This window comes from Odontesthes bonariensis, chromosome 5 (genome assembly GCF_027942865.1).
Source record: "Odontesthes bonariensis isolate fOdoBon6 chromosome 5, fOdoBon6.hap1, whole genome shotgun sequence".
In the NCBI taxonomy this organism is placed as follows: domain Eukaryota; kingdom Metazoa; phylum Chordata; class Actinopteri; order Atheriniformes; family Atherinopsidae; genus Odontesthes; species Odontesthes bonariensis.
Genome location: NC_134510.1, coordinates 14,777,268 through 14,805,243, shown reverse-complemented (window position 1 = coordinate 14,805,243; position 27,976 = coordinate 14,777,268). Strand labels below are relative to the sequence as shown.

Genomic DNA, 27,976 nt, shown 5'->3' with positions numbered 1-27,976 from the left:
ACACACACACACACACACACACACACACACAGACAGTCCCCTGCATGAGGGAGGACAGCCACAAGGTTTGTTCTATTTAAACCTGTAAAACACGGTGTCATCATTTTTCTGACAGTCCTGCAGACAGAATTTATCTCATCATTAATTAACCATCATATTTCCAACACAGTGCAGCTTAATTAGCACAAGGTCATTGGGGAGGGCTTATTAAGTGGAACAAATTTGGGCAAGTGTAAGAGAGGAGGCAGAGGATGCAGGATGGAAGAGGGAGAAAGAGAGATGGGATGACAAAGAGATGGGCAGAGAGAGGAGATGAAAGAAGGAGAAGAAGGGAAAAGGAGAAAGTAACAAAGTGTGTGTGTGCGTGTGTGTGTGTGTGTGTGTGTGTGTGAGTGGTTTGGGTCGACTTGACAGTGCTGGCTCAGTGATTGATAACTGCACTGGTTTTGAGAGCCCAGACCTGGAGACTAGGACGGCTGCCGAGGGAGAAAGAGAGACAGGGAGAGGGAGAGGATGGGGAATTGTGCACACGTGTGTGTGTGTGCGTACGGGAGTGTGTGTGTAGGGGGGTGTACCTGAACCAGCAACTAGGGACCAGTTTGAGGAGGGGTGGGGAGTCGAGAGGCAATGGGGGTGGTTGGGGGGAGCCAATTGCAAACATATGCTGGCTGGCAGGCGGTGGAGAGATGGATTGCAGTGGGACAGTGTCAGAGAGGCAGTTTCATCACCATCTCTACAGCCCTGTTCACCAGGTATTTTTAGAACACTTGGGAGATCTGTTAGTCAAAGGAAGAGAGGAGGAGGTGGAGGAGGAGGAGGAGGAGGAGGAGAAAAAGGCCTGACTAGCCGTAGGTTCCACCAGGCCCCACTTAGCCAAATATGTCTGGGACCTCAAACACCAAGTTATTTTGGGTGGGTATCTGTGAGGAGGATAGAGTCCCACTGATATGGATTTTTAAAGGTTGACAGTGCTTTAGGTTTCACGATTCTACTTTACTTAATCAGCCTAAACTATTCGACATCATCTAAGTAGGCACAGGCAGCGAGCTGCTGCAGTGTAGTGCAGTCGACTGCCCTTTATTGCTTTATTTGTCATATTGTTTCGGTTTTTGGTGTTCAGTGTTATTACAGCATAGCAGACTAAATATATGCATATGCTGTATGCTTATTTTCTCACTTACTTTGAAAACTGTGCAAATTCAATACCAACAGTGTCTCATTTGCCATTTTTTGCTAAGTCTGACCTGTATACTTATTGTTAATAGTTGATGATAACAACCATTTGTTGTGCTTGTTACAGTGAGACTGGCACAACAGAATGTATGAACAAAGTATTGAAGCATATTTTCCACATGGTGATATTAGTTATTTTATAATATTCGAGACTTGGTATATAGATGCAAATCCACAGTGATAAACCTTTGGAGCATTAGTTGTTGCTTTGGAGAGGCTACTTTGGAATAGAATTGACTAAATGCACACACACTGAGCACTTGTCTTTGGTCATCAACCTGCAAATCTTCATGACATATGGGATCCACTCTGTAGACATGCTTGTTTAATAAGGTTGAAGGTAACAGAACCCTGTGAAGATCGTCCATAAAAACAGGACTACCGCTTTAAAAACGCAACGTTTTCTTCTCATAAGAGAAAAACTGTTTATTTGATACCTGTATGAAATTAGGACACGGTTCCTCATTACTATCACTCCTCACTAATGACTGGTGGCTGGTGCTGGTCAGATCAGACTTTAAATAAAAGGCTAATATTAGCCCCCTATATTGTTCTAACCCCAGCGGGGGGGGATGAATCGAAGGGGAGGAAGGGTGAGACGACCGACTCTGACTGTCTGACAGGTTCTGGGTGAGAGAGAGGGAGCGAGAGAGATAGAGCTGAAGAAAGTGAAGATGTTCTGTTAGAAAGTGACACAACTAGGTCTGCGTCTCAGTCACACCACCACTCCTCACTGCAGGCACTGAGTGGAGATGAGGGGTTTTTGTCCCTTTATTTGCCTGCATGTGTGTGCTGTCACATACAAGCATACTTCTGAGGAGCGCACGTCCTCACAAGTCTACGAGAACCTGCCTCAGTTGTGTGTGTAGCGGCCTGCAGGGATCTCCAAAGGTTTTTATTGGGACATCTTTATTACAGCTCAGAATCATAATGGGGATAATGTTTCGTGATGTTTCTTTTCTTATCGCATATTTGTAATGTCGCGCAGAGCAGAATTATCTTTCGCGTGTACTCTGCTGTATTCGGTGTACGGATGCAGAGTCTGCGTTAGCCTAGTGGGGACAAGCATTGCTAAGTCTCAGCTGTAGAATCTGCAAAAGTTTCCGTTGTGGAGCTTTACTCCTCTGGAGTGACAGTCCAAATACTTTCCATTTTTCCGTTTGTCTGTCAAGGTTTTTCTGAGAACTTCATCTCTGCTTTCTCTCTTTTCTGCACCTTTTTCAAATATTTCACCACATAGTTTTATTTTTAATCCGTACAGCTCACCATTATGACCATGGTTAGTGTGTGTGTGCGTGTGTGTGTGAGAGAATTCCCTGCTGTAACACGGCGCCTGCACACACCTAAACCAACACTCTGCCATTAAGGGGCGTGGCTTAAGAGCATGATTGACGCCAGCAACCTTGACTCAATTGCTTGTAATTAGTTCTTTAAAAACAGGGCGCCAAAAGACAACTGACCTGTCACACATACCTGCTTTCATAGGTAATTGTTAAAACGGCTGCCATTTTCACGCTTGTAATAATAAACTCCTTGAACTAATACACTCATCACTCTTGGAACTGGAGTGCTGACAACCTAGAAGAAAGATATAATTGTTTGAAGTAGGTGGGAGAGCACAAAGCACAAACGTGCAGCTTGAAAGAAGGTTTTTTTTTTTTTTGTGCGTTGGAGATTTTCTTATTGTAAATACATTTGGGTTTTTTTCAGTTTTTTTTTTCTATAATTTGTAACATTACAACATGTCAGAGCCACGGAATTCGGTGCTGAAATCCCTTGGAGGAAAACAGAAAACCAGGTGAAAAGCCATGCAGATCCAGAAATAACCGGCGTGATGCATGCAGCGCTGGTGTGATGACTCACAAAATGAAGACAGGGAAATTCAGAGCATCCGTTGTTGCGCGACTGCAGTGGGAAGTGTGTGTAGATTGACTGTTTTTGCATTTAAAGTGCCAGCAGAGAGACTATGTAGATTACGTAACTGTGTTTTTATTTGTGCCTTTAAGCTTGGTCATTAGAAGTCATTATTTACAGGTTTGGCATTGGGGAAAATGGCGCATATGGTATCAGAAATATATGTTCGTTCAAACAGGATAAGACTGATATATATATATATATATATATATATATATATATATATATATATATAAATATGTATAACACTATGCTGCAGCCGGTCATGTTGCTGTAGCTGGGGCCGAGTTCGGCCGAGCGGGCATCTGGCTTTGCAGCGCAGGGCTCTGGGCTTGCAGCCGCGTCCCAGCATGCAGAGCAGCGCGGCCATATTGCTCTGGCACAGAGGGCCGAGACCGTCCAGGCTGGATGGGGGTAGCAGGGGCGGAAGAGCCCTGCCTGGAGCCAGCATGGTGGCAATATGGACCACACGGAGCAGGCAGGGGTCAAGCCACACAAAAACCTACCAGCCAGTGTGTGTGTGTGTGTGTGTGTGTGTGTGTGTGTGTGTGTGTGTGTGTGTGTGTGTGAGGGGGGGAGTTAGCAGTGTGATGGAGAGATAAAGAGTAGATAAAGACAACTCCTAATTCATTATAATAAATCCTTTCTCTTAATTATTGATAATGAATCTGCAATTTAATCTTTCTCTTTCTTCCTTCCCTTATCTTCCTGTGTCAGCACTTTGTCTCTCTGGCTTGGTGTTGGGTGGTAAGGCCTAGTTTTCAGCCACCCAAGGGCAGCAGTCAATAACATCCTGTGCTGCTGGTACTGCAAGCAGGGATGTGCGAGCAGCCCTGAGAAGCTTGAAAAAGGCAGAGGCAAAGTCTTAACTTGAAAGTAGCTGAGAATGTTGAAATTACAATACATGCCCCCCCCTAAATAAAATCTGTGTTCCATTTCAGATTCATCAAACACTAGAAAAGAGACTTCTGTCCAGTTCTGAGACAGGGCCATAACATGAACCCTGACCACATGCATCCGTAACCTCGGTGCAGTATCAGCGAGCTGATCTTGTGCCTCTTGCCCTCACTAGGCTCTGTTTCCCAGAGGTCTTTGCGGCCCTTGTAGTCCCTGCGTGGCACTGCCGACCCCCTCAGACCTCCAGCTCACCTTTGTGTGTGCTGGCTGCTTGTTTGAACAGGAGCCAGTGGACAGTGCCTCCCTGTTTACCCCACTCAGTACTTCATGGAGAATGAAACACTTGCAGAATGAGGGATTGCCTTAATATCGCTGTTGAAATTAAGCAATAATTAAAATTTGTTAGTTTAAAAGCCATCGCAGTCCATAAAAGTTTGATTACTGGAAAATTAGGTGCATTAACTTTTTATGGGTTGGCCTGCGCAAACGCTTGGGAACAATTTTTATGCACTTGTCATGGGCATATGGTGCTGAACTGTGAGTGTGTGTGTTTGTTGGTAGGGGTGTGTGAGGGGAGTATGTTGCCACCCTGGAAAAGCTCTCCCACTTTAATGCTAAAAGCTCCCACTCCTGTGGTCTTACCCATCATTAGTTAAAACGCTGTGCTGCTGCTGCTCCGGAGCGACAAAATGCCAATTATAAATCTGAATCTGTCTCTTGGAGTGGAGAGGTCAGAGGTCATGTGATGGTCATCTCATTTGCTCAGTGATATCACATCGGCTCTCGTTTTGAAGCCGTGCATTGTTGGTCGCTGGAGCTCCGTGTTGCAGGGTGCAGCGGGGTCCCATCGGCTCCTATTACTAACAGTGATGTTGGTCAGCGGCGGACAGCTCGTCCCAGAGCTGGAAGCCACTTGTCACGTCAGAGCAGCGTGACCTTGACTCGCGGACTAAATCTGCAGCCGTACTTCATCTCCTCGCAGCAGTGTCTACCTCATCCGGGTAGTGCACTTCCAACGGTCCCTCCAGCTTTTGAAGTTTTTCTTTTCCTAAGAATGATCTCACCCAACCGCTCAAGCCCAAGTGACATTACTCAAGCAGACAAGAACAGAGAATGTGCACGGTTCACCTTCGTATTCATTTCACATCCTGTGGCACAAAACCAGGCAGTTATACAGTGACACAATTGTGCAGCAAACTGTTGACAGTGGTTGGACATTATGCACAGTGGGACTGTGGAAAAACTGGCCTGTTGCCAGCGTGTTTTTCTTCCCTATTGAAACATCAGACTGTCATAGCAGAAATGGATGTTGCCAGGCATCACTAATGAACTAATTAATCAATGAATTAGCTGAGCAGCGATTAAATTAATGCGAGCTGGACGGGCAAGCGGCAGTCGTGGATATATCCTGGGGAAGGTGATTAACACACACACGGAACAGGCAGCGATCAACAAGGCCGCTATTAAGTTGGACAACTTCCTGAACTTTTCTCTTTACGGCTAAATATGGAACAGTTTAATTCATTTTATTTTTATATGAACTAGAGAAGCATCATATTTTCTAATACGGCTGCACAGTGATGCTGTTATGGTGCGGGAGGGTTTTCAGCAGCGTGTTATCTTCTGATACCAGTAATGAAAATAAATGGTTCTCTGTGGAGGTTGTTCAAATAATACACATACATGTGCGATATATATATATGCCCTCATATGGAGCTAAGATAGAGACGCAAGTTTTGGAAGTTGCACATGTGTTTTATCAGTAACTTTTATCACTATATGTAGACTGTGTGAAAACGAGTGCTTGTACAAATCAGATCTACGTGCCTGGAAGTACAGATCACATTTGCAAGAAATAATCAAATCTTGTACGGATCAGTTCTTAAAGTCTGGAAATTCCAATCTAAGTGCAAAGCTTTTTGTCTCGCCTTTTTCAGGCCTAACTGAAGACCAAACGGAGATGCTCCGTTTGACTCGCCAATAACATTCATCTCATTGTTACCCAGTCACCGCCTGACCCGCAGCTGCGGCGGGGCTTTTCCACGTGCTGCAGAATACGCACCATGTCAATATCATTACACATTCTGGCAAATTGAAATGGCATAAATACAATCGTTTCTTTGTCACGTGTGGACACAGGTCATCGACTCCTTTCTCCAACAATCTTTTTAAAAACTGTTCCTCTTTTTTTCTGGAGAACACCCTGTACAATGTCAAGAAAACCTGGAACCAATAAATTTAAAGCTATGCTAGTATTTTGGAACAGTGATTTTCAAAGTGAGGTCAAAGCGAGCAGCCTGCAGGGGGGAGGGGGGGGCCCAAGGGGACCCAGAATGAGTCTTTAACAAAATGAAGTTGAGTATCTAAATCACTAATAACTAAGTCAACAACAACAATATTCCCTCAATGCCATATAAGTTCCAAAATGACGCACCATAGGGCCAGGAAGCTGGCTCTTGAACATCCAATAAAGAATTCATCAACTTTAGCTTTGTGTGGGTCCTGCACTGTGCCACATCATATGCTGACATTCACCGTCTCAAGCCCACCCATTCTCTGCTTGATCTGAGACGGTGCAAAATGCAGGGGTGGGTGAGTTGGAGTGTTTGGGTAGTTGCGGGTAAGGCGGCATGTTTGGGAGGGGCATCTCCCTTGATTATATGACATCCTCCGGAAGACCGCTGGAGTTGTTTCCTCCATTACTTATAAGGGGGGGAAAAAAGAGGCCTTTTCACTATTGAGACTGTCGCTCTCAATTTGGGCTAACGGTAAGCATGCACAAGGTCTCCTGAACACCCCCCCTCCCACCCCACCTGCTCTCACTCCACTCCTTTTCACCACCCCCACTGGCACACACACACACACGTACTCACAGATACCACCCCAGCCACCCCGCCCCTTGCAGCGGGTCGCCGTGGTGACAGTTTGATTAGATCATCAATCGTGGCCGTTAACAGCGGTTTTCCTGAGCACCTGGACCGGCAGGTCACAGCTGGCTCTGAGCTACCGCTGTCCCCCTGACCCAGCAAAATGCATGTGTGTGTGTGTGTGTGTGTGTGTGTGTGTGTGTGTCCATGCACACTCATGTTCTGTGCTCGCAGGCACACAACTGGACATGCAGTCTGTTTGCATTTGTGTGTTCGTGACAAGCGATTTGTGGTGTGTTGTGGACTTTAAAGTGCAGCTGGATGTGTGTTTTAGTGTTTGTTTTACAGTCCTCTCATGTCCATTTTGAATTGATCCGAGAGCAGTGCAGAGGCCGGTTTGGATGCCTCTTCAGTTCAGCACGAATGTGAAAACACATTTCTTTGGGGGGCCTTTTAGATGGAGCTTAATTTATGAAAATCTTGTGTCTGACCAGGGAGATTAAAACGCCAATGAAAGCTTTAATTTTTATACTTTGGCCGCTTTCTAGGAAGTACGAAGATGAAGCGTACAAAACATAAATGTTAATCTGTGCTTAGAGACTGCTAGAAGAATAGAATAATAAAGCACACCCAGAAGAAACGGGACACATCTGTATCTGTGTGTTCTCCACCAGATACTTCCAGGAGTGTATTATTCTCTGCGCTTGCAGATACACTGATACCAGAGTGTAGCAGTTATGGCTATTCATCTGAAACACCATACACACACACACACACACACACACACACACACACAGCCATAGCTGTGACACAGTGTTCCACAAACACACACAAACATAAATTCACCTGCCTCCACGCGTCGTCTTCAGCGGCTGTATCAGGTTCTTCGTCGTTCTGGTAAAGCAGTTAAATTTATGGGCTAACAATAATGGGACAAAGTGTGTGTCTCATTGCGATTCCTCAGGTATTCCATGATTAAATAAATGTCCCCAGTCTTTTCATAAAGCTTGTTTATGGCAGCGTGGCACCATATGCTACTGCTTTCAACCCACCCACCTATCTCTTTCTCTCTTTTTCTTTGTCTCTCTCCCTCTCTCTCTCCCTTTCTGCCCGTTTCCCTCTGTGCTTCATCCCTTGCCCTGCTCTGCCTCCACCAGATGCGGGCCAGCCATTATTCTGTGGCGAAGTCGTGGTGGGGAAGCTAAAGTTGGGCATTAACATGCAGGGGCCATCAGAGAGTGATTATTATATCCATCTGCTCTGTTCATAGGTGCTACTTAGTAAATTGTCTACGCTGTGATGGCACAATGGTAACGATATGATTCTGTTTTATCAACTCAAGAGTTGCATCTTTTCTGTTCAGTAGGGACTCACGTGCGGCTTATTTGTTGCATTCGTTTTTTTTGTTTTCCTCCCTGGTTCCTCCCAGGCCCATGTGGTTCTGCCCTGTTGGCCTGAAGCTTCACGGTGCAGTTGCATGAAACCACTTTTTGACCACGCAAAATGCAGGCAAAGCACCAAGAGTTGGCTCTGGTAATTAATTCTCAAAAGCAGTATACAGCTATGTGTGTGTTTGACTTGTTTGTGTGTCTGTGTGTGTGTCAGGGGAAAGAGAAGAAAAAAAGTTTCTACAAAGCAAAGCAGGAAAGCAATTAACTTCTCCAGCCAGGACATGGCAGTAAACACATGTGATACTTTGCTTTATTGTCTGGTTTGGTTTCGTGTGGTACACCGTCAGACACTGAGACTCAGTCTGTGTACTACAGACCTTTGTTGTGATTATTAATGGCCATTCCACATTAACCTCACTCTGCTAATATACTCGACAAAGGCCCAAATCACCTGAGCGATGAGGACGATGGAGGCGGCCCTGTCCCCCTTGTCCAGCCAATGCTATAACAGCTACTCCCCTACCCCCCCGCCCCAACCAATGACCAAGATTAATGGAACCTCCGCCGTTTTTAATTAGCATGGCTGCAGTCATCAATTATGTCTGCCCCACCCCAAATACAAATATTGTTATATTTGAGGGGAAAATTCTTGATTTATTTCATTGTGGTGGCCAAAGGAGTGAGATGAATGGCCTCCCATCATGGTCATTTGTGGAGATGAGGAGGAGGAGAAGAGAGTGGAGAGCGCGATGGCGGGGTAATAAGATCAGTAGAGGGAAGGAGGGGTGGTCGATCACAATGTACAGTAGAGGACGTGTATATAGCTGGCCGGGGTAAAGTCAAGTCTAACTGGGACCGACCAGTTTGAGTCTCAGTGTCCCCGTGCAGGGATCTGACTCCACCTGTCCAGAAACTTAATTAGACTCCCTAAACCCAGAGCGGCAGCATACCGGTTTCTGTTTAGCCAATTTAAGTAACAGGTAGGTGTGAATTTATTACAAATCATTATGACACACTACCAGCCAATTAACCAGTGCTGGTTAGCAACCCCAGTGACTTGAAGTGTGGCAAGATGTAGCAAGAACTACAATATATATATATATATATTTTTTTTTTAATCAAAAATGTACTAGAGAGCTGTTTTAGTATCAGATTTTGGTACATATTAATAAAAAGCACAGCACAGAAGTGATGTCAAATGAGTGAGATGGCCACGGCCTTGTAGTTAGGAGCCCGACGGGCTTCGAGGAGACCGTGAGAGGACAGGGATCAGGGAATTAGTGGACTGCTGAGCCGGTGTGCTGCACAGTTAGCAACACAAGCAAACAATTGCTAACTTTGTTTTCTCACAGCACTGCGTCAGTTGCCATCATGAATTAAATTAAAACCACTAAAGAGGATGCCATTTATTACTGGGGTGTTAAACAGGGCCAAAAACTGAAGCTAATGTCCAAAGATCAGACGGAGGGTATTAGTCATATCACACACTGTGTAACACAGGAAACTATGTTTTACGATGCTGGGAGAGATGTCAGGGCAGGAGTGGGAGGCTAAATCAAGAGAGACATGAAAGATGAACTATTACATTAGAAAACAAGACTATGGCACACAGTTACCTTCTCTGTCGAGCTGTATCTCAGTGCTCAGTCACTGCTGGCTCCTTGGTCCTGGCAGCCTGATGCTGATGGAGACGTAAGCGGTGAACAGCTATCTGCTATCAATCGCATACAATTCTGCTGGCTTCTACATCCTCAGGGAAACATCTGAGTATATAATCCTCTTGCCTAAAATGAGCACCACACGCGTCTCTTCACAAGTGCAGAGTGCATCCAGGCAGAGAAGCCGACTTTGTTAGCTCCTTTAACTTTTGACTGAAGCAACAACAAGAGCAGCAAACATCTTGACTTGTGCTGGTTGTGATCCCACCTCTTTTTTTTTTGGTTTTGTTTCATTCTGCTTAGCCAGATCAAGCAGCCCCGTCAGCACATGCCCTGGAAAAATGAAACGAGTCAGGCCATGTTACAATGAATGACTTTATTCTAATCACATTTGTCCTGCGCTGGCAGTGTTCTTTACAGGTGACATGTTCTTCCAGTTGCTGTGCCGGAAAGCCGGTTAGGTTTGCTGCTTCGCTATTTGCCACGGACACAACATCCCTCAATGCAGTTAAGCACGGTGCACTACACAGCGGCATCTCGCCCAAAGATATAGGTGTTTTTAAAAAAAAAAAAAGAAAAAAAAAAGAAAAACAGAAGGCATCAGCACAATACGGTGCTCCAACTTGATGCGTCTGTCTCTGACTGTGCTTCACCCAGAATACAGTATTTGCAGTGTTGATGAATGCAGACCGGACTTGTGGTTAAATCCTTCCCAGTTCAGCTTGTTCAGCTTGTTTTGATATGATGTGGCAGAGAAAAAAAAAAAGATATAGCACAGACACGGTAATTGGCTTTATTTCCACTCGCTGTTTTTTCTTTGAGAGGTACTGCTGGCTCTTATTCAAAGTCTACTCGAGTCTAGACTTGTTTTTTCTTAGCATATTAGCGTTCTTGTTTAAATTGAGTTATGAAGAAAAATAAACTCCTCCAAATCTCTTATTTGAAGAAGGAACCAAAAAAGAAAAAAGGCTGCAGTAAAGTAGTTCATAAATGATTATCCTAGCGCGGCTCCTTTCTGCAGTTCAGCTGTACATTTGCTAAACTCTGACTTGGATGTTTCATGATAATGCTGCGAGAACGCTGCTTTATGACTTAAAGATGTGCGCGGCTCCTCTCTGTGGTTTGCGAGCTCGGATGTTTGCGCTGCGGTGAGCCACAATGCTATTTCACTTCTGATGGCCACACGCGCACGCACACACAGATTTTATGCCCTCACCGCCACAACCATCGCCTGCCCACTGGCTCAGGAGAGCACGGTGGGAAACATCTTGAATATTTTATGAGGCCCGGGATCCCCACCTCTGTCTTCCCCACCCTGCACACCGCGGTCGCCGTGTCCAGCAGCGCACACACACTCCCATACACACCAGCAGAAAGAAATAATGTTTTAAATGCAATCATTGTCAGGCCCAAACAATGTCATTTATCAAGGGAGCATTTGGGACTGTATAATAAGTTTCACATTATTAATACAATTTTTCATCCTCTGTCAAGCCTATCTGATTTATGGCACGCGTGTGATCTAAGGTGATCATTGAATTACAATTCCAGTAATAAGAGAGAGGATGGACCTGGTCTTTTACTTCTACGCAATGGAGCACAACCCCCCCGCACCACCCCCACCCTACTTGCACACAAACACACACACACACACTCTCTCACAGCTCTGGATAAACAGCGTTTGGTTGCAACATACAACTGTTTCAACTGCGCTACCTGTGTTTAACTTTTATCCATCATACCGCAGAGCAGCTTCACTAAAAATTTGAGTTAATCCAACAGGCTAGCTTCCTAATTTCAGTAAAGGGGAAAGAAAAAAAACAAAAAAACGAACCCAGGCCTTGTTAATTAGATAAAGGACAAAGCTCATTATTCTAAAATGATATTGGGGCCCGGAGAGTAAATATGAGCTGCCTGTTAGGGGCTCGGTAATGGGACGGGGGTGCAAGTCGTTACAGGGCCGAATGATTTACAGCTAGATGCTCTTTGATGTATAGACTGTACCTTTTATTAAGTGGCTGTCGTTACGGTCACTGGCTCAGTCATTTCCCTTTTTGTCTAATCAAAATCCATATGCAGACACCCCGCCATCCAGAGCCCAGCTGTTCCAAATGGGAAAGAAAACAGAACGGGAATGTTGGACTTCCTTCCCACGGCCAGCTCCTCTACTCCCTCCCAGCCTGAGCTCTCGTTTAGGGAGCGCTTATGATCCAGATAATATAATCTAAGAAACGGCAACAACAAATAAACAAATGGAAATGTTAAATTATTTGGAGGTGATTAAATAAAAAAGACTCCCATCACAACATTTGAGATATAGTTTGAGCAAGAGTTTTCACTATCGGCGCTCTTGCTTCGGCTTCATCAGATTAGCTGGTTGTTGAGGACCGGCTGATGGGTGTCGTACATCACCCTGTTTGATTTCCGTTTAGAGCAAATTTGGGGAAGCCGCTCATTGGATTGTGGGAGCGTAGCCCCGGTTAAAGATGGTAAACAGCAGAGCGGGCTTGTCCCTCAACTCTCAGTCCCACAGGCTTAAAAAAAAAACCTCCAACTCTCCTCAGGATCACCACAATTCATGAAAGATTTCCTCTGTATTCTTAAAAGATAATTAGGTTTATCACCCATTTCCCCCCCTCCTTCTCATTTCTTCTTGTTTTGTGTACCTGAGAGCACACAATTGCTGCATAAAAACATAAATATTTCTGCAGCACAGCAGCGCTGGCAGGTGAGCCTAATGAAATTCTAGGAGTGTAATTTGATTTACGAGGTGCTAATGCGGCCTGATATTAGAGAGAAAAAGCTCTGATATGGCTGCCTTGTGCTGTATTTAAGGCCTATCAGAGGCCTGATAAAGAGCATCCTGTCCTCAGCACGGCGGCTGAGTTATTGTTGCAGATATTCATATTGATAGTAATTCTCCCCGACGCAATTTAGTGCCGGTAATATATAAATATGGAGATAATAGTTAATTTTGTTGGCTGCTCAGATTGCGATGCTTTAAATTCAAGAGTTACAAAAAAAAAAAACTTTGAGCTGTGAAGCATCTGGACACTTTTTTAAAGTGCCGTTTAAAGGATGTGTGGAGGGGTTGGGGAGAGGCCCTTTGACCGCACCGCAGCGCATAAATCAGATTTTCACTAATTTCAGCAGGAAGCTCTTGATTTGCTGCCTTTTGGTTGAAACATCTTGATTAATAGTCTAATATCTGTAAAACCTCTTAAGCTTTTAAGCGAGCCGAGTCTGGAAACAAGACGTCATGCACGTGGAGAAAAGAGATGGTGTCGTGCGCTTTGTTAACTTCTAGAAAGAACTTAGAATGGAAGTTTGTGCACCAGGGGTGTGTCCACATTTATGCGCACATGTACTTCTGTGGGTCATATCTAGGGCTGTGTATTTGGGACCACTGAGCTATGGCTCATAATAAAAACAGGCAATAACAGGGCCACCACAGAAGGACTCGGCCTTTGTGCCTCCTCCTCACTCCCCTCTCCCCTCAGTGCCACCTCCCTCCACCCCCCGCCCCTTTCCCTAAGTTATGGGCTGAATAACAGCGCAACAATATTAAGATAACATTTCCTGATTGTTTGTCAGGCAGGAGGCTCCTTCACCCCGCTTTCATCACGTCCACCGTGTTCATTAAATTGACAATTTGTATTTGCCCTACAGCAGGATAAACAGGAGCTTATCTGATGGGCTTGGTCTTTTATTATTTATTTCATTATCTTCTTTTCCCCCTCCTCCGCCCCCCTCTTCTCTTTCTCTTGGGATTGAAGGTAAACATAAATCAGCAACAGCATCTCTGTTGTGTGCTGATGTTTATATTGCAGTCATATGCAGCCGCACTCATCTCAGAGGAGGTTCTTCTATGATACTCTGTAGACACATGTGGCCTCTTCGTGGAGATTTTAGTGCTTGCTTTGTGTGGCATGCTCGCAGAACACTCCTGCTGGTCTCAGTATGACATAACTCTTTGAAAGCCTGCTCCATTTGGACCTGCTCCTGAGAGTTTCCTCTTCTTTTTTTTTTTTTCTCAGCAGACTTGTGACTTGTTGTTGTGTGCAGCGGGTTCATTTAAATGTTAGAAAGCGCCGTCCCGGAAGCCGGCTTGAGTACCCGCAGACCACATTGCCTGTAGAGCTTTCTAAAGCACTGTGAGCGATGATGCTGCCCTCCTCAATATGTTAGCCGGAGAACAAGCCTGTCGTCGGTCGACGTTGTGCCCGCAAAACGAAAACTAACGAAGCCGGCGCCTTTACTTAGGAAACAGTTGTCCCCGAAATTGAATCTTTTACCCATTTTTTACCCAACACCCCCCTCTAATCAAGTTTCAATTGACTGCCATTGAAGGAAGAGCTTCTCCTCAGACACATACATAGGTCCGAACCCAGTCAGACACCATTTAAGTCCTACTCAGTCTTCCTCCCAATATCTTGGAGAGCTCGGGGCCAAATGATTTAATCTTCATTCAGCTAATTTAGTCTGGATTTAAGCTGCCGGGTTGTCGAAGTGCAGAGTGATGGAGTCTGAAAACAGGATGAGAGAGAAAAAAGGGAGAGGAGGGGAAAACGGAAGGAAGGAGAGAGGGAAACGGAGAGATGAAGTTGATAAAGCGATAGAGGGAGAAAGAGAGAGACGAGGGGGGAGGCGGAGGGGGGGCTGAAGATGATGATCCATCCTGACCCTAGTGAATGCTGTCATGTTCCTCCCTCTAGGTAATCTCTCTCACTCACTCGCTATTTTGCATGTGAAAATGCTCTCCTGACAGTTGCATATCAGATAAATTTTTCCCTCTTTCTCCCCCTCCCTCCCTCTCTCCCCTCCTTTCCCTTCACCAAATAAACAACAGTCTTCACTTTGAAGTTGTCTGTTTGTGTCAGTTTGGCTTGAGGCGAGCATCGGCCCTCTCCTCTCTTTCTGTCTTTGTGCTGCAGTGTGAGAGCATCACAGATGGTTTCTTCTCGCAATGGCCAGCCAGCATCACACAGAGAACCAGAACAGGAACCGTTACGAGTCCAAGAAGGCCCGTGCAATTAATCTGGCCAATTAAAATTTGGAAAAAAAAAAAAAAAAGAAGTTTGAAGGTGTCAGGCAGGCATCGGTGAACATCATATTTTCTCATCCAGTGATCTGCAGTCGGAGGAAACTTCTGAATCCCCTTTTCATCTCCTCTGCTCTTAATTATACCAAAACTGGCCTCTTTTTTTTTTTTTTTAAACTCTCAGATGCTTCTTTTTTTTTTAATGTAGATCATGTGATTGGTTTCTATTAAACACACACTCTGCCACTTGGGGGTGGTAGTGAGTGCGTGGCAGGGAATCAGGTCTTCTTTGCTACCTCTGTTAGAGGTGTAGTAACTCTCGCTGAGGGATCTCTGTCACAGCTGAGACCAGCGGTGGTTTCTGATGATCTGACAGTAGCCCCGTATGCCTGAGCTGATGACAGGACAAGCCCACAGTATAGATATGGTAATGAGAGACGGTATGGATCCTGGAGCGTGCTGCTTTCTGAGTGTTCAGAGAAGAGGCTCACCTGTGTTTTTGAATAGATCTGCACAGGGTGTCAATCACGTGCTTTATTTTGCTGTCAGTTGGAAAAATAGAAGTGGGGGGGGGGAGCAAAATGAGGAAGGAAAGCAGCTGTAGCGATAACAGAAGATTATCGGTTATAGATTGTAGATGTTTCTTTTAGCTTGTCTCTTTATTTGCATATTTCATTGTTTTTGCTTTTCAATATGAAATATCGATAATGTATTCTGATGTTCTAAATAACTCTGGCTGATGCTGAAATACGTACACATTTTTTTCCCCCACCTTATAATAGCAGAGAGCACCAAGTCTTGTCTTATGGTCCAATAGCCACGTGATTATGGCCCATCTTATCTTGACGATCCACTATCAGATGCAGACATGATTTACTTTTAGTGCTTTTAAAATGTTCTCATTCGCCAGGTAGTGTAAGAGAACTCAGTCACCCTACATGTAACACGTATCACATTTGTTCTCTTGTAAAATTATCCAACAGGATGCTAAACTCAGCCCTCCTCCAGAGCCACCCTAACAACACCCACAATCAGGACAAATTATGATATGAATATAACATCTCGGAACGAACTAGATTTTAAAAGGAGTACATTTCTGAAAGCCTTTAGAAGCCAGTCGTTTACTGTTATTTCCACCCCTGAAATCCCTCTTCACGGCTTTAGAGCTTTCTCAGCCTATATGGTTCGGATCTTGTTGCTTAGCCACCACTTTGCGATTTAATTTGTCTCGTTGTTTATTTAAATTCACTTCATGGAAGCATATTTAAAAGTTTTTCAAAGATTTCACTTCGACTTCTGCCCGTATCTCTCCATCTTTTTCCGCCCTCCTTCACACACATGTATCCACAAACACCTTCACCTCCTCCCCCTCTCCTCTCTCTCCCCCCCTCTACCTCCTACCTTGAATGGTTTTGCACGGTGCCTGGCTGTTTAGAAGCAGTATGCATATGTATGGGCGAGACGGTGGATCGTGACGGGATCTGACACGCAGGGACAAGATCAAAGCGCTCCATCTGATCCCATAAAAACAGACGCAAACCTTCCTCTCATCCTTACAAAACCCCCACTGACTCTTGCCAGCCCAGACTCCTCTCCTGCCTTCCTTTTCTCAGTCGTTTTTTTCCTCTATCCCAGCATGCCGCATGCCCACGTCAAGACCTGCCTGCCTGACTTTGCGATTCCGCCCAGTGATAAACAATGGCCCGTTTAGCTCATAAAGCAGGAGTGTTGTGCATAATGCTTACAATAAAAGATAGCATCTCTTCACTCATCTTATTTACCTCTACCGCGGTGGCACGGGCGACGAGCTGTTTCTATAAATACCGCAGGGAAGGGAAGGAAATACAGAAGCAGAAATACATCTGTTGGTCAAATAAAGCCTCTGCCAAGTCGGGTGATGGGAGCGAGAGGAAAACAGAGCTGTTTGAATATGCGCTGGAGCTTTAAGTCAGGTGATAAAGGCACCATTTTAAACTTGCTCCATTTTTTCTTGTAAGTGAGCTTAAAATGTCCTCTCAACTTGCACAGGGCGACGTCTACATCACATTTAGATTCATCTTTATGGAACATATAGATTGATACGGAAGGCAGGACACATTTTCCTCTCTATCTCTCCTTTCCTCTTCCTCCCCGTCTTTAATTCCCTCCTTTCTCCTCTTTCCCCTCCCTCCCTTCCAGTAAGGAAGATGTATGGGTTTGAATTATTGATTCAGACACATGCTACATGCTGCTTGGAGTCATTATTTGTTCAGGTGAGTGTCATGCTGCTTGCTATGAAACAGATACCACGGGGATTAAGCGACACAATCAGGACTTAAAGACAGCCGCCCTCCCTAAAATAACATGGCCCTCACTGCAAGACGAATGCTCCCCAAAACCCGACTTCATTTGTTTATGACTCGCGCATTAGTCATTCTGCTAAATTATAGCGCGGAGGTTAAGATTAATTCAAGCGCAGGCTTTTTCCTATTGTCTTCTGTGTTTCTTGAAGCTTAATAACGCAGCAGATGAATATAGGTGCAAACATCCTACACACTTGATTTAAAAAAAAAAAAAAACAGCTTTTGTTTATTCGTAGGCGTCGGCGCAAAGAATAGACAGATGTCCAGAGAAAAGACAGAATGGCATGCATATTCACAATGACTCGCACCAAATGTTAAATCGTGGCTTACATTCATTGAATTGATACTGAAAATCTAAAGCTTGTGCGATAATGCCGGTGATGAGAAAAAATGTTTTGATAGAGGGAAGCTCTCTTAAGAGAGAAGCGGGAGGTAAAATGTTGCTAACTGTTCATTTAGCCCTGGCTAAGTGGTCAGGGACACTGGACAGGTGAACTCTATTCTCCCCAATGGCCCTGCAGGGTGTGTGTGTGATATGTGTGTGGACTGTAACAGAATTTCTCTAGTCCTCTGGGCCCCGGTGCAAAGCAGAGAATAAATGGTGGAGGTGGCAGGCCAGGACAGAAAAATCAATGCCTGCTTATACAGACATGACACACCAGCAGCAAACTGCATTCTGTGTGTATTGTGTGTGTAAGTTAGTGTAGGCCTAGATGTACAGAGCGCAATCACACGGCCCTGTGCTCCGTGGGTGTGAGTCCGAGCACCCACCAAACTTCCCATTTCCTCTCTCCTAGGGTAGATTTTCTAGCATTTTATGTCAGCTTTGGGATCAGTAAATAACTCCTGTTTTTTTTTTTTCTTTTTTACCTCCTCCCTCCTCTTCATTCCTCTCCCCCTGTGCCTCTCTTACTCTCTGCTGCAGGAAGTTTGAATGCGAGCTGTGCGACCGCACCTTCAGTGAAAAATGGGCCCTGAACAACCACATGAAACTGCACAGTGGGGAGAAACCTTACAAGTGCGTCTGGCCGTCCTGCCACTACGCCTTCCTCAACCTGTCGGCCATGAAAGACCACTACAGGACGCACACTGGTGAGACACAGTCCGCAGCCTCCGCTGCTGCACCTCCACCAACATGTTAACCGACTCTCTAAATTTAATTTTACAGGCAGTCATTGTTTGTCCGCGTCTCGGACAAAGGGTTCTTCATCAGGGAGGACTATACTTGGATTAAACTAAATGTACTTGTTCGTTTCTCTATAAGCTGTCGCCGATTCTGCAAAATAAAGTTGATGTAAACTGTGAAATTCTCACATTAATTATGAATCTTCACAGCTTTGGTTGGAATAAATATCCACAAGTTTTTGGCCGATAATAGCCACGACTTGTCCATCTGTACTCTTTTTCAACATCCAGAGAAAGTCGAGAGCCCGTTCTTGGCGGTCTCGCACACACTCGTTAGATGGTTAACATCACCTCTTGATCCCGATAGAATTGTCATTGTTATATTACACTTTATCAGCCAATTAACAGCCAAATGGGGGAGGAAAACAGCACAGGGATGGTTGGATCCGTGTGCTTTTTGTTTTCGGCCATCCTTTCCCACTTGGAGGTTAGCAGGTTGAGGAAAATGAACGTAGTCTTTTATTCCCCAAATCCAACCGGTTGTCGTGTGTATTTCCCCCAAAACTCCATCTGGACACCAAGTGTGTTTTCATTGAATCCAGCTGGTCGGCAAGTGTGTTTTCTACAAAATCCATCTCAAGCTCAAGAGAGTTTTTCCGACGCTGATCGTGTTCAGTGAGTCTCTGAGAAGCAAAGTGGTGGGAAAAGGAGGCTGTAAATTCACATCTCCCAACTCTCATCCAAAAAAAAGAGAAACATTACAAAGTGAGAAGATCCCTTAAATCCTTTAAAAAGTCAAAGTTTTATTGCATCATAGCTACTGGATTTCGACAGTTGAGTCCAGATTAGAAAACAGAACCTTTTTAGGTAAATATGCTGTGTGTAATGTGATACCACTGTAGCAAATCCAAGAGTAAAGTCATTTCCTTCACTTCAATCTAAAACAAATGGACTCTATAGTCATGTGTCAGATCTCTAGTTAACCGACCTTCTTGTTTACCACCTCTACACTGGTACTCGAGGATAAAAAAAGACGGTTCTTATGCAATAGCATGAGGCGCGCAGGTAGTTTTTGTTCTACTTTTCTTTTCTTTTTTAAATATATGCAGCGGCTTGTCTCTCCACTTCCATCCCGCCTTTCTGCCTCTGCACATACAGTAAAGTACACTGTGGCCCCGCTGTCGATACTGTTTTTTTTTTGTTTTGTTTTGTTTTGTTTTTTGTTTTACTTCCTGAAACTTTGGATAGACAGATGGTTCAGTGGGCGGTGGGAGGATACCGTCTTGAATAATAGCCCCTCGATAGGAGCCCGAGTCAGCCCCTTTGAAAGTGTCTTTATGCTGCAACCCAGCAGTTTCCCCTCGGCCTCGGTAATGTCCCACACATGGCTCCTTGATGCCCTTTTAAGTCAATGACAGAAGCAGCAGCAGCCAGTGGCCTGACAGGCTGACTGAGCGCTTGCAGGAGAGCCCTCCATTCGTCACAGGCGCCTGCTGTGTGCGCGGGCTCATGTGTGTGTGTGCGTGAGTCAGAGTGAGACTTGCTGGATGTTATTTTAAATGTGTTTTAGCAGTGATGTAACGTCAGGGCGCCTCTGACATAATTAGACGCTTTATTTTCATTTATTTCCTGCCCTCATCATCCCCCATCAGGCAGCTGCGTCGCACCGTCACGCAGCTGTCAACCTGGAAAGGTGTGTGCGCGTGTCTTTGTGCGAGTTTGGCACAAGGAGAGCACACTTAAAGAGAGTGAGAGAAGTGATTGAGATGGCAAAAGTGATTGAGTAAAAGAACTCGCAGGATCAATGGTGAGCAAATATGAAAGCAGGAGAATTAAGATTGAACCTGAAACAACCTCATTTTAGTGAGCGACAAGCCCTGACTTGATTAGCGACACTCCAAAAGCTAACACAATTTACACTGCTGTGACCTCCAACACTCCTTTGTCAGTAATTGGTGCTGGGTGGGACGCTTAGATGCAGCTATACTATCACTGCAATCACATTTCGCCAGCCAACCTGACACACTGAAATATTGTCTGCATGTTTGTGATCTGTTTAAAGGTTACAAATCGTCTCTTTCACGGAGCTGAGATGCAATACTAACAAAATAGGAGGGAGATTGAAAAGTCTAATCTATCCGGAGAACAGAGCAGTCTGTAAGTAAGTGAGTGTGTGTGGGTTACATTCAGGTTTACAGGATGGTGACAGCGGTGGAGCCTGTCCTTCAGCTAAAGGTGATCATGAATACACTGGCCATTAGTTACAAACTGTAAAGGAGGGGTCCACCGGTTGATCGTTCGACTGTCAGAATCAAACAGATTTCCAGCTTGGCAGGTGACGAGCCGATCTGCCAGTTTTTGTTAGTTTTTTGTCTTTAAAGAGAAATTTTGACGAATGCTAAAGCTCACTTTTGTTTTTAAAGACAAACCTTCCGATGATGTTTATTGCTATGACTGACTAAGTGAGTGATTATTTTTATGACCTGTTACATTCATGTTGAAATCCAACATACAGACATAGCCCATCTTTTATCATTTGAGATGAATAAAAAAAAGAGTTTTACAACCTTTGATATGATGCATAAAAGGACATATACTGTCATTTTTTTTCTGTTGAATTTTAAACAAACGCCCCAATCAGGGAAATTAAAGCACTGGTGTAGTTTTGGAGAAAGTGTACACACATAATTTGACATCCGTTGACTAAAGTTGATTAAAGCTTGCACTCGGTTTCTACAAATGAAATTTCAGTCATTAATCAACCAAACCATTGCTAAATTTGATATTCTTCAGTATATTTTGCTTTTGTAAACCTAAACAAATATTGTGATCATTTTTTTTTTAATATTTCTTGAAACGTGGATGGATAAATAAGTACACTCACACTAAATTACTTCTTTAAATTCATGAAATCAGAAACAGGAATTCCTAATGAAATACCTAGAGCCCGTTTGCCTCTGACATCTCAAAACTTGGTGCGTTCTTCATTCTGGAAGAGTGTCACCATGCCAACAACTAAAGAGCGAATGCTAAACTACTATAGCTGAAGCTGTGTGAACAAAAACTGTGTTACAGTCAAGTTAATGTCCTATTGTTCATATTTTCTGTCCAAATTAGCACCTAACTTACCAACCCATATATGGGATGTGATTAATACTCTTAGATTTTGTGTGCTTGGATTAAAACCTCATTTAGCCATCTTTACTTCAGATTTCTAGTTTAACGTTACTATAAAAACTGTTGTTGGTAATTGAAAGCATGTACTTATTTTTTTATCTGGAAGCAGACTAATTACGGTTCCTATAATTACCTCACTGCGCAACATACTGCTCCTCTGACCCCATGCAGTCTATTTTTGTCTTTCACTTGAGCAGTGAGGTGGAAGGTTGTGGTATGCAAAGTGAGGATCACTTCCATCATAAAGCATCCGTAGTCTGTGCCTTGGCTTCGGCTTGTTATTTATAAAGCTCTTAAATAGGCGCAGGGCGGTGTAACAAACCTTTTTTATTGTGTTACTTTTTAAGGCTTTTAGATGTGCTTGAAACTTGCCCTCGGTGAAACTCCTACACAGAAAGCAGATGAAGGGGGCGCAAGCACCATGGCCGGAAATGACAGCTAATAAACATTGTCTCATTTTTTTTTAAAAATAAGGGAACGTCCAAACAGCAGGCAGAGCTCAGCAGAAAAAAATGGCTTCAAATGAGAAATTAAAACAGTAACCGGGTTCATCCGGTATACCACCCAGAAGTGTTTTAAACATTAAAAGCCAGCCCAGAGAGATGTTTTCAATTAACTTGTTGAGCTAACGTTAGCTTGATTAGCTTGCTAGCTACAGCTGATGAAATGTGCAAGCAACAGTTGTCATTTTAGTTACAAACTGATGAATGCTTGTTAGAAATGATAAACCTGCTCTTTATTTTCAACTCCATCATGTGTCTTAGTGTTTTTTACAAGTGACATTCGCAACCCATTAAAAAAATGACGAAAAAGTGGTAAATCTTCGCCTATAAAGTTGGGGGGAAAACAAACAAAATGACCAAATAAACGCTTGATGAAAGCGAATTATTGCGTTGCATTTTGCCAGACAACCCACGCTAAGGTGGGAAATATCAAATGTCATCATGTGGCGGATAGAGTTGCTGGGCGTGAGACGCCGAGCTCTTTAGGAAAGTGGGGAAAAAGTTAACACCTCTACTGTCCTTCTCCTGCTTCGAACAGGATTCATTGTCCCTCTGTGATTTGTGTGTTTTTTATGGTAATCAGCCTCCACTCACACAGCAGTCATGTCTGAGGGAGGAGAGGAGGGCCGTGATGGGGGGTGGGGGGCTCAGTGGTCGTCAGCCACCAGAGTCATTTGTAATGGCTGATGAATGAGCGACTCAAATAAATAAATAAGCGCACTGTATCTGACCCGCCCAGCTTTTCTCAGGCTCTTGGGCGTCGCGGGGGGGGGGTTTAGGGTAGGGGAGGGACAGCAGTGGGGGGCAGAGAAGGGTTGAGCACAGCGACAGGACCACAATTGATTTCCTCATTGCTTCAGTTTGTCGCTTAATCTGGCGATATGCTGATAAATCTTCACACTTTGTCAATTAATTTCCCTGAAAAATGAGACCCAAAATGGCGAGCACATCAATACAGCAGCAGATTCCGTGTCAAAAATTAAGCGGTAAAATTAATTGCCCTCCCATCCGCTCCTGCTAAAACATAACTAATGAGGGAGGCAATTATAGCTGCATGCAGACTCCTCCGGGGTTATTTAAAACATACACGCACACACACACACATACAGTGCGCCCGTACACACATGCAAAGAGAGGTTGTATATTTGACTTCAAAGTTCTTTTATTGTCTTGCAATAAGGCATTTATAGTTCGAGTAAGGGGTGGAGGGTTGAGGTGCCTCATGGAAACAAAGAGAGGAGGTGATATTCAAACAAAAAAAAGGCACACTTATAAGTGCTCTATTGCAGGTGTGTTAGCAGGAGATGTGTTTTTAGGGCATTTCTTAGACTAACGCCAGATTTTCTCAAGTGGATTTTTTGTGACCTATGGCTTGATGTCCATGTTTTTTTTTTTTAAACTTTTTATGTCCGGCCTTCACATCTGCCGGGAAACAGCTGGACTAATGTTTGGGTTCAGACAGGAGTTTAATTTGATTGACATTTGAGGCCAAAGTGTCTCTGTGAGCAGATAAAAGGCGGCGTGAGTCACAGATGACTTCAGTTAGGGATCCGTGCTGCTTTGGCCAGCCATGTCCTCAGCGCTGACAGCAGCGCGTCAGTCCTCTTTCTGGCCCAGCTCGCCGTCCCCGCTCAGGTCCTCAGAGCGCTCAGCGCCACACAACAGCAGATGAAAAGCACACATGTAATTTATCGCCAACGTTTCCTCCTCAGGAATAATTGTGGCGACCGCGGCTGGGCAAAGGGATCGATGGCTATGGATTTTTCTGTGGTGGGGTCTTGTAGCGTTGGCCGTAATGAGAGATGGAGTGGAGGGAGAGGGGAGTGACTGGCACTTTTTTCCTCTGATGGGGATAAAACAGCCCGAGCAGATGATTGGTGGCTCCAGCAGACTTTAGAGGCACAAGAACAAATCTTAGAATAAAGTTAATTCATTTATTTGTTTTTCCCATTTACTTTGGAAATGATTCAAACCAAACTCCTGAAAGCCCATTATCAGCTTGGTGCTTCATACAAACAAACTTAAAAAGTTACTGTTACAAGTGTGGTAATTTTACCCATTTCCTTCTGTTCGAGTCATGTCTGTAGTTTCCTTAGTAGTTTGAAATGAGCACGGTTCCTTTGTTTTGAGGTACTTATTTCCAGGGACAACTCAGATCTTTCTGTGTAATACTTTTACATCTTGCTGCTATTACTCATGTACTGCATGTGCGTCCTTCTAGATGGAGCAGAAAGTATTACCGCATGTGTTTTTGTCAAATTTGATTTAAAGTCGATGTGTTTACATTTTTGTCAGACAACTCTCAAGTATAATGTTTATACTAAAGTTGCTGTTTTTCTGAAAGGTAACATAGACTGTTACTTATTTAAACATGTATGCTTAATGTATTAGAGGAGCACAAAGTATTTGAGGACCATTCAATATATATACAGCACTGTGCAAAAGTCTTCAGCAATCCCTCATTTCTTTTATATTTGACTTCCAAGGAGCCAGACTTTCTTGTAATCTTTTTAAGTTGTCTTGAGCAATAGTGCTCCAGGTTTTCTGAAAGCCTTTCAAAGTTTTTCTTTGGACACTGGCTGATTTTTAAGTGTAGATGATTAGTATTTAAGTGATGATCTTAAGAAACGGAAGAATCTCAGTAGAACCTGAGAGATCTGGCCCTTCGAGTAATCCCTGTACTATTGGCCAAGGCCTCATCAGAAGTGATCTTGATGGAAGGCATGTTGTAAGGAAGCCGTTCTTAAGGAAGGGAAACGGGGAGAAAAGGCTGAGGTTTGCCAAATGAAACAAGAACTGGACTGAAAATTAGTGGCAACAGGTCTCATGGAGGGATGAATCCTCCCCAAGCTTGGATCTCAACATTACTGAAGCAGTGTGGGACCATGTTGACAGAGAACAGAACAAAAGGCAGCCGACATCCAAAGAAGAGCTTTGGGATGTCCTTCAAGAAGCCTGGAGAACTATTCCTGCCTTTGAGACTACTTACAGAAATAACAAGAGAGCTTGTATAAGACAGTTCAGGCTATTTTGAAGAATGAAGGTGGTCATACCAAATATTGACTTCGGAACTCATTAGACTTGTACAACCTTTGTTTTTGCCTCACATGCTGTATTTCCCTATATGCTTGCATGTTTTTCTGTAAATCACTGGACTTATTTCCAGTTTCCATGGCTGCATTCAGTACAAATCAATGAGAGATGGCTCTAGATTTTCGTAAAGTACTGTATTTATCCGTTGTTGGTGCTAAATGATCCAGCCTACCGTCGAATGTTTAACTTTCTGTAATAATTTTCAAATCCTGAGGTGGTTATGCTGCAAACATCAGTCAGTAATTAAAAGGAAAAAAAGAAAAGCCGAGTGAAGCTTTATTCCAGTGAAAACAATGTTCTTTCGAAGGCTGTCCACACTTGAACTGAAAAGTGTGTGAATCTTGTGTGAATTGGCTACAAAATGCACCTTTTTCAGGTTGTTTTTATCTCCTCTAAGTGGCACTGCATTAAAACTCCTCTCACAGTTGAATGGCTCTGAATGGGTGTGATAGAGCAAACTTGAGGCTGCTTTGTCTCTGCGGACTCGGTGAAAGCTGCTATCTGTGCAGAAGAGGATCAGAGCACCGCCGAGGCCCAGCTGGAAGAGTCACCCAAATGTGTTAGCAGAGCTGGAGTTCAGCACCAGCATTTAGATGAATATTTAAGTGATTTAGGGGGTGGGGGGGGGGGGGGTTCTCAGCTGCACAAAACGAACATGTATGCACAGTGTGTACGTATGTTAAAAGGCTTGGTGTGGCACCTACAGCGCTTCCATACATGCGCCGTGAGCCAACACATACATGTAACCCACCACATGCAGTTTGATTAGTGTGTGCGCAGATTTGCATGCACATCTGTGCCCATTCTGTAAATGTCTGCGTGTGTTTCCCCGAGTGAGTCTCATCCCAAATGATGCACCGTGCGTGCGCGCGCGCGTGTGTGTGTGTGTATGCGTTTCTGCCTGTGTGCGATGAGAGGCAGAGAGAGAGAGACCGTCATGCTGTTAATGACGGAGCCAGATGCAGAGAAGAGAGGAGGAGTGTAAAAAAGCTCTCCACGCTCCCCATCTGGAAGGCATCGCCCCCAAATGAAGTTGTACAAAACCATCCCATTGATAATAAAGCTAATTTTTATGGCTCTGACAAGTATGTAATTATGTTCAGCGGTGCTTTTCAGATTTTATCACAGTCAATAAACCACACTGGCAATTTCCCGTCCCCCATTTGACATATTTACACGGATCCATCTGATTGGAGGAATTAGTTAGCTATGAGAGCTCTGATGGATATACACTAGTGATCTGTGACTTCTGCTTGGCTCATCTGTTAGCCAACTAGACCCTCTGCTCATCTGTTCAGTCTGTCTTTTCTTTTCTCGCTTGCTGCCTCGCTCCTGCCTTCACACGCTTTTCTCCGTCTCACCATTTCCTCCCTCTTTGTCTTGTTGAGCTCTCAGCTGTTGTTTTGAGCAGAAAGCGCAACACATTTTTCCACTCAGAGGATTCAAGATTCAAATATGTCATGAATTTAACTCAACAATCCGTCACTCGAAAGCACCCCCGTGATGTTTGAGATTCCAGTTTTGCTGGGATTGCGATCGTTTTTGTTGGTGCGGCTTTTAGAATTAAAAGTGTAAAAAGGTTGGGTAAAAAAAAAAAAAAAGGTGTAAGTGAAACCAGTTGTATCAGCTGTCTGTTGTGCTATTAATGCCGTCAGTTGTATTTGCAGCTAATCCAGATAAGTCCGACACGAGCTAGTGCTGCTGCTGTGTGCTGATTTCTGCAAGCTGATTAGTCAATTTGGGCTCATAAACTGGATTTTTCTTTAATCACGACCTTCAGTGTTTGGATCAACAAGCTTATAAATAATAAAGAAGTCTCTTTTTCTGTGTCAGATACGTAGATATAGGCAAAAACCCACTGTTGAAGAACTCTGTCGGTGGAGTAAAAGCCTTTTTTTTTCCCTCCTTGTTTCTGTTTTCATGTAAATCTGGTTTATCGTACAATGTCTTTTCCTCAGTCCTCATCATTATATGCTCTGTCTCTGCAGGAGAGAAGTCTTATCTGTGTGACCTGTGCGGCTTCGCGGGAGGCACAAGACACGCCCTCACTAAGCACAGGCGCCAGCACACAGGTAATCAGCGGCACGGGCATCCTGAACTCTTGCAGGAAAGAAACTGACTCCCGTATGTGCAGACTTTCAGAATCTTGACTGGCGACTGACACTTTGGGATCTGAACAGCCACATTGGTTTAGTCACACACACTCGCACACATGCAGGCACATCAGTGTGACACGCCGCTGTCAGTGATAGGCAGGTGTAAGACTATGGCTGACTGAATCTGAGATTTTTAATTTCAGTTATCATTTCACCATGTCATTCTGTCGCTTAGGGAAATTGCATTTTTCAGGTAGGCTGTCAATAACAAGCGTTTTTTTGGGGGGGCCAATTGAGATAGTGAAACAAATACTGTTCTTAACCGTTATCTGGCAGGCGTCCAGCGATCAAGAATCCTGTTATAAATATTCATTTAGGTTTTCATAATTCATTCTGTTTCCTTCTGAGGATTTCAGCCGTTTCCCGCCCGAAACCTCCAATTTCTGCCCTCTTCTCCAGGGTTGACATGTGTCAGTTCCACTGATTTTAGCTGCATACCACATCCGTTCTTGTGCAGGTGCACATGAAGGGACTGTCCTGTTTGACAATGTGGTCTCGACAGTTTGTCTGACTCGAGTTTCCCAAAACCACATTCGTGCCCATTGAGTGTCATGTTGAGAATAAAAAGAGATCAAACAG

General features: G+C 44.1%; 1 protein-coding gene across 1 annotated transcript in view; it reads left to right on the top strand.

The window, feature by feature from the left end:
• The window catches only part of znf407 (zinc finger protein 407), a 143,926-nt gene that overhangs the window by 68,754 nt on the left and 47,196 nt on the right, over positions 1 to 27,976 (top strand). Inside the window, exons 6-7 of the mRNA XM_075464973.1 lie at positions 18,269 to 18,435; positions 27,230 to 27,313. Coding sequence (XP_075321088.1) covers positions 18,269 to 18,435; positions 27,230 to 27,313 — 251 coding nt within the window. The remainder of the gene's footprint in view (positions 1 to 18,268; positions 18,436 to 27,229; positions 27,314 to 27,976) is intronic.